General features: G+C 47.1%; 1 protein-coding gene across 1 annotated transcript; it reads left to right on the top strand.

Moving 5' to 3' along the window:
* Positions 1 to 395: 395 nt before the first annotated feature.
* LOC310748678 (uncharacterized protein) lies at positions 396 to 4,444 on the top strand (the record flags this gene model as incomplete). Its single annotated transcript, XM_083584524.1, has 4 exons — positions 396 to 465; positions 692 to 774; positions 1,417 to 1,543; positions 2,778 to 4,444. The coding sequence occupies exons 1-4, from the start codon at positions 405 to 407 to the stop codon at positions 4,442 to 4,444; spliced, it is 1,938 nt and encodes a 645-aa protein (XP_083440650.1). The 5' UTR covers positions 396 to 404.
* Between the last annotated feature and the right edge of the window lie 6,682 nt (positions 4,445 to 11,126).

Below are 11,126 nucleotides of genomic sequence, written 5' to 3'. Positions count from 1 at the left end.
AGGCTGAAGGACCACAAGAGGTTTGCAGCCAACTCTACCGCTTTGACCATCAATGGCTGAAGCCAGAAAGACACACGAAAGCTGAGATGCTGGACCTGGTGATCTTGGAGCAGTTCCTGGCTGTCCTTCCAGCGGAGATGGAGAGCTGGGTGAGGGAATGCCGAGCAGAGACCAGTTCCCAGGCGGTGGCCCTGGCCGAAGGTTTCCTCCTGAGTCAGGCGGTGGAGAAGAAGCAGGTGAGAGAGACTCTCTTCTGGATGCTCCCAAGGGGCTCCAAGGAGGGAGAATATCTTAAAAACCTCTCCAAATTGCTCATCTTTTCCCCTTTTCTAACCCTTCTCCCCATTCTCTGTTTTGAATCCTTGTTTCTCTTTCAGGGAAATTCTGCAGATCTGTCTGCAGAAATGGGTCCTGATTCCTTTGGGGCAGAGAGGACTTCGTTGGACACCAGAGAGAGGTCGTTGGGTGAGGAGAAAGGAGTTTTTCCTCTGTGTGGTCACATTCTGGTGATTCTCAAACTATTCTGTGGGTTCTTTAAGTGTTTTGGGGAAGACACTTGGGGCCAAGAACCCAAAGGAGAGAAGATGTATTTAAACATAACTAAAATGTGAAATGGGGACAAACTCCCAAATGCACCTCTGAGAGAAGCATCCTGCACTCCTGTCTCCCCACTTCCCTTTGTCTCTCGCAGGTGAAAGAAGGATGTCGGCAAGACCTCCTCCTCCATCTCTTCATCCTGGTGGAGGGGAAGCAGCGGCTGAGGAACCGGATCAGGTGTGGGGAAGGAGCCTTGGGGGGAAAGAGGCTGAGGGGTGAGGGACAGAGGGCGTTTCTGAGACAGAACAAATCTCTCCCCTCCTCATTGCTTCTGTCCAAGCTGCCCTTAACAAAGCCTGAAAATGCCATTAATGAAGGGTTATGCTCTGAGGATAATGAGTTGCCAATTCTCCTTAACTCTGAATGTCGCTAGTATTATTTCTTACAAATTTTCTTTAGGACATCTGGATAGTCTTTCCATCCCAGAACAACACATAGGAAGAGGAGAGAGGGATTCTTCCATTTGGCAAACTGGGAAGCTTGCACAGACAATTTGATCTGAATAAAACAATGTGAAGTTCCACCCATTTTAAGATTCATATCCATCATTAAAATACAGTGGTACCTTGGGTTAAGAACTTAATTCGTTAATAACCCGAGGTACTATTTCTGGGTTAGCGGAATCTGTAACCTGAAGCATCTGTAACCCAAGGTACCACCGTACACTATGAAATAACTCCATTAAAGCATTAAAATAAGCACCAATAATCCAAATGTGCAACAGACCAATCCAATTAAGACAACCCAGGCAGGAAGCAAAAGAGCAACATGCAGGAAATAATCTTTATGCTGCCTAAGAGAAGGATATTTTTCTTTCAGAGCTCAGTTTCTTTTGAAGATGTCGCTGTTCGTTTCACGGCTGAGGAGTGGGCGTTGCTGGATCCTGCCCAGAGAGCTCTGCATAAGGAAGTCATGGAGGAGACTTGGAGGACCATGATCTCTCTGGGTAACGTTCCCTCTTGGGCCATCATATCTTTTTTGGAATTCAACAGATATTTCTCTGGGACAAACCTCCCATATTTGGATGATCCCAACGTTGCCACCTAGAGCACCTGGGATTCTCACACCCCCACAGCTCACCTTGAATGGAGGGCTGGGGACTGTTTTGTCCGTGAATATTTGTCCTCCACTTCTGCCTTTTTCCACAGGGATCAGGATGTGGATAGGCTTTCTGAGTGTTCAGGGAAGTCGGTTCTGCCAGGTTTTTGTTTGTGTGGATTTTTTGGTGGAGCAAAAAGTCTTTCTCCAAATTGATTTCCAATAGATGGGAGGTTTTTTCTGCCTATGTATTAATTTCCAGATCAGTCTTTGCCACCTCCAATCGTCCATAAATCTCTTCCTGCTTCGGAACAGCTTCCTTCCTTCCTTCCTTCCTTCCTTCCTTCCTTCCTTCCTTCTTTCATCCCTTTTTACATTTCTAAATCTGTGGACTTTTCTTCATCTACTGCTGTCTCAGGTTTTTCCCCAACAGATTGTGTCCATTCTCTCACCTGCAGTCTCTCTCAAACCTCTCCAGCCATTCTGCACATTTTGTCCATTAGCTGCTGGTTATGACATATCAAAAATCAAAAGGCTTCATTGTTATCTTTGCTATGATTTACTAATCATGATTTATTAATTCTCCTTCTTTGATCTTCTCTGCTTCTCTGCACTTATAAAAATTTACCATCTGTTTTCAGTTCGTTCCACACAGGTAAAACAGAGAAAGGAGATTTACGAACAGTGTAGCTTAGAAGTTAATAAAGGCAAACTTTCAGAATAATATATTCGTTTTAATCTTTTGAAATGACCAGTAGTTAGTTTTGAGCTTTTTGATACATTTTCAAGACACATTTAGAATTCTGTCATTACCCAGCAATTTAATTATCCCCTGAACGCTAGGTAATTAGTAGACAGAGAATCCAATTCACATTCAAATAGACTTCTGACCTTGCAGATGGAGTTGGTTTGATGATTGAGCCAAAGAAATTTCATCCCAAACAAGAACAGGCTTTTTGAATCTGAATTTCCCATAAATATGTCAGTGAATGTCAGTCAGCAAAGGCAGTGAACTTTACAGTAAGACTTCCCATCTAACTCCCTGCAGATCTTCCTTTATCACAAGTGTTCATTAGCATTATTCAAAAACTGGGAACTCCATTTCTTTCTTAGGCTCTGACCTGTTCCTCTCTTCGTTGCAGGTGGTGATGAATCAGAAATTAAGAACAAGGGACAACAGGACAAAATCCACACAGTGGAAAAGTCACATCAAGATTTGGAACATGGAGAGAACTTCAGTCAGAGCTCCCATTCCACTTCCCATCAAAGAAATCCTATTGGGAAGAAACCCTTTCAGTGTTTGCAATGTGGAAAGAGCTTCAGTCGGAAGAATAGTCTTACTTCCCATCTAAATATTCATACAGGGGAGAAACCATATCAGTGCTTGGAATGCACAAAGTGCTTTGCTGCAAGAAAAAAGCTATGGCAACATAAGAGAATTCACACTGGGGAGAAACCATATCAGTGCTTGGAGTGTGGGAAGAGCTTCAGTTGGAAGCATAGGCTTACTTCCCATCAAATAATTCATACAGGGGAGAAACCATTTCTGTGCTTGGATTGTGGGAAGAGCTTCAGGAAGAGGACCTATCTCACTTCCCATCAAAGAATTCATACAGGGGAGAAACCATTTCAGTGTCTTGAATGTGAGAAGTTCTTTACTACAAGAAGAGACTTGCATCAACACAAGAGTATTCACAGTGGGGAGAAGCCATTTCTGTGCTTGGAATGTGGGAAGAGCTTCAGTCAAAAGGGAAGTCTCACTTCCCATCAAAGAATACATACAGGGGAGAAACCATTTCAGTGCCCAGAATGTGAGAAGTTCTTTAGTACAAGAAGAAACTTACATCAACATAAGAGAATTCACAGTGGGGAGAAACCATACCAGTGCTTGGAATGTGGGAAAAGCTTTAGGAAGCGGACCTATCTCACTTCCCATCAGATAATTCATACAGGGGAGAAACCATTTCAGTGTGTGGAATGCGATAAGTTCTTTACTACAAGAAGAGACTTGCATCAACACAAGAGAATTCATACAGGGGAGAAACCATTTCAGTGTCTGGAATGTGGGAAGAACTTCAATCGGAGGTCATGTCTCACTTCCCATCAAAGAATTCATACAGGGGAGAAACCATATAAGTGCTTGGACTGTGGGGAGTCTTTTCCTACAAGCAAATACTTCCGTCGACATCAGAGTATTCACAGCGGAGAGAAACCGTACCAGTGTGTGGAATGTGGGAAGACTTTCTTCAGGAAGGAGAGTCTCACTTCTCACCAAAGAATTCATACAGGGGAGAAACCATTTCAGTGCTTGGAGTGCAGGAAGTGCTTTACTACACGAAAAGGCTTCCATCGACATCAGAGAATTCATAAGGGAGAGAAACCATTTGAATGCCAAGAGTGTGGAAAGAGCTTTAGTGACAGGTCCCATCTCACTTCCCACCAAAGAATTCATACAGGGGAGAAACCATACCAGTGTGTGGAGTGTGGAAAGACCTTCTCCAGGACGGACAGTCTTACTTCCCACCAAAAAATTCATACAGGGGAGAAACTATATCACTGCTTGGAGTGCACAAAGTGCTTTACTACGCGATATGGGTTCCATCGACATCAGAGAATTCACACTGGGGAGAAACCATTTGAATGCCAAGAGTGTGGAAAGAGCTTCAGATGGAGCGCCCATTTCACTTCCCACCAAAGAATTCATACAGGGGAGAAGCCACATGAGTGCTTGGAATGTGGGAAGAGCTTCGGTCGGAGAGATCACCTTACTTCCCACCAAAGAATTCATACGACGGATAAACCCGAATAGGGCTTGGAATGTGGGAAGAGCTTCACCTTGAAGCAAACTCTCACTTCCCATGAAAAACTCACAGTGGGGAAAATCCTGGAGTTATAGAATAGTAGCTTTGGGAGGGATTCTTAGGGTCATCTAGTCTGACCAATGCAATGCATCTTGATGATTAGTCAGAATCTTCTTTCTTGTTATGTTCTTGTGGGGTTACATGGTTCTTCACCTCCTTTACAATCGTGAGAATAACCCTGTACAGAATAATCAGGTTCCTTGTCTGTTTAGATGTTTAGCTTGAATGAGACATAGTGCACCCCAGAGAGAGAACACAAATAAGCAATGAGACAACCAATGCGTATTGGAATTTCTATATAACATTGCTTTATTGATTAACAAACTTAACACATAACAAGACAAGGGAACATGCACTCAGACACACACGCAATCACACACACACACACACACCTTCTCTAGGTTGGCCAGACCTAGAGGGTGGCTGCCAGGCAGCCGGATCTCAACTGCGTCTGACTCACACCTCAATCGGAAAGAGACTAATCTTATACGCTCTTCTCATTGTGCATCTAAGTCTCATGTTCCTGAGTGACATGTTCCTGGCAGTTCTTAGCATGTTCTTGGAAGTCCTCCATCTTTAGCATCTTCTTGGCATATCACAACCCTTACTGTTTGTACCCGGTCTTCTGGCACGGTACAACACTCATTGTTTGGGGCTAGCATTGCATGGCTTAGTCTTTATGCTTCATTGTAGTTACAGAACTTTTTGCCAGAACATGAACATTCCATTCGCTTCTTTTGATCAGCACAGTTCATTAATAACACACTTCATTCATAATAGCATCCATTTTGTGAGGTGTTCTTCAGCCTAAAATGTGTGGTGGTCTTCAGCCATCTTGCGGCTCATTCAAAACATGCCATTCATAACAACTGTGAGTTAGGTTTGGCTCCCCAAGGTCTCCCAGTGAGCTTCATGGCCAAGTCGGGATTTAACCCAGGTCACCCAGGGTGTAGTCGAATACTCTGGCAATGTACTACACTGGCTGTCCCATGAGACTCTTAGAAATTGTTTGTGCATGTTTGCTTAAAATTTGGGTGCCATATTCTGGTGTTTGTGTCTAAAGTTGTGTACTCTAGCAAAGTAATTAATGTAATAATAGTAAGTACAGTATTTTAATAGATTTAAGGCAATGTTAGCTGGGGGAGGGGGAAGTTTCAAATTCTGGGGGTGAGCGGTGATTGGCTGTGAATTTGGAAGGGTGTTTGAGTAAGTACAACATAACAATCAGGCTTTTGGCTTACTAAACTTTCTCTAACCCTTTAAATGTGTGTGAGGCAGATGATTGCTTTGTTTCATTTTTTCTTGTTTTTATTATCTAGGTTGTGTTTTTATTTTGCATTTTAATGGTGGGAACCGTCCTGAGGTTTTTGGATGAAAGCAGTATATAAATTTCATAAACTAAATGTCGGATGGTAGTCATAACCGATAAATGAAACATTTAAAAATACTCAAGCAAACAAAAAATTTCCCACATAAATCACAACAACAACTTAAAAAAACCAGCAACAGCAGCTACAACCCCCCCCCCCAGGAGTCGGTCTGGGCCCTGCCTCCCAGAGCTGGCGGGAAAAGGCCCGCAAGGCAGGGAGCAGGTCTTCCAGGTCTCCTGGTCCAGGTGGTCTCCAGGTTCTTGAGTAGAGACAGTTGTGGAGAGGGGTGGATAGGAGTTGTGAAGGAGGGTGGGTTAGATCCGTAGTGGAGAAACAACCTTACCATGTCTATTGCTACAGTTGTAGTAAAGTTACAAAAAAGAAGACAAAAGAGCATTCGAAACATTTTATTTAAGTAAAACATTAACATTATAGCATATTGTGATGGGATGGTGAGCTGCTTGTGCGTAAAATCCTGATCCCTCAGAGTTTGGCTAAGTTCCCAAACCTCTGTCTGTGATGGAGCTCCTTAAGCATGGCTCCATCAATCGCTCGTTGAATCGGACAGTGGGCGTTTACGGAACTTCTTCCAGCATAAAAGCTCCTTAACGGAAACGCGTCTTCTGGACTCTCGGCGTGACAGTTTCTGCCGAGGAGTGGGTGTCCCTACGGGAGGTCCTGAAACCTCTCCACTGTTCTCGCTTGAAGTATCTCTGAGCCCTCCCTCCGACTCACTTTCCCTTGTAACTCCACTTCTCCCCCTGCTGGTCCCCTCCTCCGCTGAGTGGTCTCTCTCACCCTCCATGAGCCCTTTCACCTCCTTCGTCTCAGATGACAGTTCCCTGACATCCACCTCCCCTCTAGGGCCCCCTTCACCCCCTTCCCTCCCCTCCTCTGCGGGAGGCGAGGGAGCAAAACCCCTGAAGGAACCTCCCTCATCTTCCGAAGTTTCGAACACTTCCCTCCACCTTTTGCTGTTCCCGGTTTCCAAGTACTCCTCCTCCTCGGAGTCTGTACCCCCTTCCAACTCCGATTCCCTGAATCCCTCCAGTTCCTCCTCATCGTCGGTGGTGCCAAAGTACTCCCTCCGGAACCTCGCTACTGTCTGAGGTTTCCTGGGGAACCTTTGGTGGAACGTTTCGATCAAGACCTCGTCATGGACCTCCTCTGCCTTCACCCAGGTGTTTTCCGACTCCGGTTCCCCTTCCCACGCGACCAAATACTCCACCTGATTACCCTTCCACCTGGAGTCGATGATTTCCGCCACATAGTTGCGGCTTTCCCTTTCTTCTATGGCTGGCCCCCGTGTGGACACCCCTTCACCTTCCCCCCTGTATGGTGACAGTAATGACCTGTGGAATACTGGGTGCAGTTTCATGTGGTTCGGTAACCGGAGTCTGAAAGCCACTGGGTTGACCTGTTGGATGACCTCAAATGGTCCCAATCTTTTGGGTCTCAATTTCTTGCAACTCCCCTTGAACGGCAACCCTTGGGTTGATAGCCAGACCCGACTCCCCACCCTAATTGTTTCACCTTCCCTTCTGCTCTTGTCTGCCTGCCTCTTATATTCTTCTTTGGCCCTTTCTAAGTTGTGTTGGAGTTGACGATGGATCGCTTCCATTTCTTCTACAAAAAGTTCAGCGGCCGGAACACTCCATCTCTCTCCTCCTTCCCCTGGAAACGCCCTGGGGTGGCACCCATAATTAGCCAAAAAGGGGCTCATCCCTGTGGACACATTCTCTGCATTATTGTAAGCAAATTCCGCTAGTGCCAACTTTTCGACCCAATCGTTTTCTCTGTCATTGACATAACACCTCAGGTATTGTTGAAGGATACCGTTTGCCCTCTCCGCCTGCCCATTGGTCTCAGGGTGCCTGGCAGTCGAAAAGTTGACCTCTACGTGCAACAAGCTCATAAGCTTCCTCCAGAATCTGGACGTGAACTGTTTCCCTCTGTCGGAAACCAGCCTCAAGGGGGCGCCATGCAGCCTAAAAATATGTTCTACAAACAATTTTGCTGTCTCTTCCGCCGTGACTGCATGTGAGCAAGCTACAAAGTGACCCATCTTAGTTAACTGGTCTACCACGACTAGTATGGCGGTTTTCCCCTGGGATTTGGGCAGATCAGTCATAAAATCTATCGACACCGCCTCCCACGGTCGTTCTGGTGTGGGTAACGGTTCTAATAACCCCGCTGGTGCCCGCCTTTCTCCTTTGGCTCTCTGGCATTGGTCACACCTTCTCACATACTCCCGTACATCCTCCCTCACCTTGGGCCACCAAAACTCCCTGGTCACCAACCACATGGTCTTGTGTTGCCCAAAATGCCCCGCTGTGGGATTGTCGTGCAGCTGTTTGAGTACTCTCCCCCTCAATTCCCCTTCGGGTATATATAGCGCCCCTTTGTAATACAATGCCCCGTTTCTTTCTTCAAAACCTCCGGGGTCTTCTCCCTCTCTCCTTAAACCTCCCGCTTCTCCAAGGCTCTTGCCTCCTGGCGCGCTCCAATGGTCAGCGCTGATTTGGTCAGCTGGTCCATAGACTCCGCCCTGAGCGCCCGGGAAAGTTCGTCTTTCACCGCCGAAGAAAGCCCCTCTTCAAAGAGCATTTGAATGGGTTCCGCCGATAGGTCCCACCCCAATTTATGTATCAACATTGTAAACTCAGTCCAGTACTCACGAACCGATCGGCTCCCCTGTTTGCAAGCCATCAATTGTCTGCGCACCAGCCCCTGTTCAATCTCGCTGGAAAACATCAAATCCATGGCGCGAAAAAACTTCCTCGCGTCCTTCAGCATGTCACTATTCCCTGCCATCAGGGGCCGGACCCAGTCTCTCGCCCCCCCTTCGAGATGGCCAATCACAAACGCCACTCGCGATGCCTCATCGGGAAAGTCGTTAAACTGCAGTTCGAGAGCATACTGCATCTCTGTCCTAAAGGCTTGGTAGTTCCTGGGGTCCCCCCCAAACTTCTGCACCATTCCTGGCATCTTTCTTGCTAGTGTAGCGCCTTTTGCCTTTTCTGCATCCTGCGCCCTCCTTTCTTCTAGCCTCGCCGTTTGCATTGCTAGCTGGAGTTCCAAAACTCTGTACCTTTCTTCCAGAGTTGGACCTTCTCCAGCTCCTGCTGCTCCTCCGGCTCCGGCTGGGTTGCTCATGATGCCTCTCTGCACAAGCTGCTTTCAGAGACTGTCCGATTGCTGTGATGGGATGGTGAGCTGCTTGTGCGTAAAATCCTGATCCCTCAGAGTTTGGCTAAGTTCCCAAACCTCTGTCTGTGATGGAGCTCCTTAAGCATGGCTCCATCAATCGCTCGTTGAATCGGACAGTGGGCGTTTACGGAACTTCTTCCAGCATAAAAGCTCCTTAACGGAAACGCGTCTTCTGGACTCTCGGCGTGACAGTTTCCGCCGAGGAGTGGGTGTCCCTACGGGAGGTCCTGAAACCTCTCCACTGTTCTCGCTTGAAGTATCTCTGAGCCCTCCCTCCGACTCACTTTCCCTTGTAACTCCACTTCTCCCCCTGCTGGTCCCCTCCTCCGCTGAGTGGTCTCTCTCACCCTCCATGAGCCCTTTCACCTCCTTCGTCTCAGATGACAGTTCCCTGACACATATGTATCCATGTTTGGTAACTGATGTGGTTAAACATTTTTTTAAAAAAATCTTAGACTGAGTGTTAGCACATATGAAAAACTTAAATCCTTACTTCCTGATGAATAGCCTTTGGACTATAATGTAACTTAAATAGAAAACTATATTTAGAAAGATCCAGACGCATTTTATTTTTAAAATCGACTTTAAATTTAAAAAACAACCATTGATTCTTATCCACCCTGACCACAACCCAGCTGTTTCCTCCTCTCCCATCCTTCCTGGACAGCCTTTGCCAGCCAGGCCTAGCATTTCCCTGGTGGGGCATTTCATCCATCTCAAGGCCCGCACCTGCACTCTCAATGTACCCCCACCCACCCAGTCTGGCACCCGCAGCCCAGAACAAAGATGGCAGCCAATGGGGAGGTGTCTGTGGAAGAAGCAGCTCCCCACCCACAAACCCCCTTGTCTCCTGCTTCCTTTCTGGCTGCCCCCTGCCTCAGCACCACCCTCTCTTGCTGAAGGCTGCATGCCCCCCACCTCTCCAATACATATCTCATCAGTCATCGCATGTGTGGAAGATTCCTGCACCGCAGGGGGTGGACTAGATGACTCTGTTGGTCCCTTCCCTCTCTCTAGTTCTATGACAAGCTTGCTTTGTCCTGCTCTGGAAGGGAAGACTCAAGATACAGTCATACCTCGGGTTGAAGTAGCTTCAAGTTAAGCATTTTCGGGTTGCGCTCCATGGGACCCAGAAGTAACGGAGCGCGTTACTTCCGGGTTTCGCCGCTCATGCATGCACAGACACTCAGAATGACGTCATGTGCATGTGCGGAATCGGTGAATCACGACACGTGCAGATGCGGGTTGCGTTCGCTTCAGGATGCGAATGGGGCTTCGGAACGGATCACACTCGCATCCAGAGGTACCACTGTAAAAGGCTTCAAGTTTCAGGAAAGGCCCTTCCAAATAAACATCAGGAAGAACTTTCTGACAATAGGAGCTGTCAGGACAGTGGAACAAACTCCATTGGGAGATGGTGGACTCTCCTTCCTGGGAGGTTTGTAAGCAGAGGGTGGGTGGCTGCCTGTCTGTCAGAAGTGCTTTATCTGTGATCCCTGCATTGCAGGTTGCCCCTGACTCTCTGAAGGAGGCAGTGGTAAAACCACTCTTCAGTCAACTTCCCTGGACTTGGAAAATCTAACTACCGGCCAGTTGCTAATCTTCCTTTCCTGGGCAAGGTTCTGGAGCGAGTGGTCGCGGACTAGATCCAGACGCTCTTGGAGGAAACTGATTTTCTAGATCCATTTCAATCAGGGTTTAGCGCAGTTTTGGCACAGAAGCTGCTTTGGTGGTCCTGAATGATGACTTCTCTCGAAAGAGAGAGACAGGGAAACACATCCCTGTTAATTCTCCTCAACCTCTCAGTGGCTTTCAATACCATCAACCATTGTCTGAACTAGGGGTGAGTGGCACTGCTTTGCAGTGGATCTGGTCCGACTTGGATGGTCATTCCCAGGGGGGGATGCTTGGCAAATGCTTTTCAGCCCCATGGAGCCTTCAATGTGGGGTTCCAGAGGGCTCCATCCTGTCCCCCATGTTGTTTAACATCTACGTGAAACCAAGGGTGGGGACTTCTGGAGGTTTGGAGTACACTGTCAGCTCTATTTCT

The sequence above is a fragment of the Podarcis filfolensis genome (genome assembly GCF_964270895.1).
Source record: "Podarcis filfolensis genome assembly, chromosome: 13".
Taxonomy (NCBI): domain Eukaryota; kingdom Metazoa; phylum Chordata; class Lepidosauria; order Squamata; family Lacertidae; genus Podarcis; species Podarcis filfolensis.
This window is presented reverse-complemented; position numbering and strand designations above follow the sequence as displayed.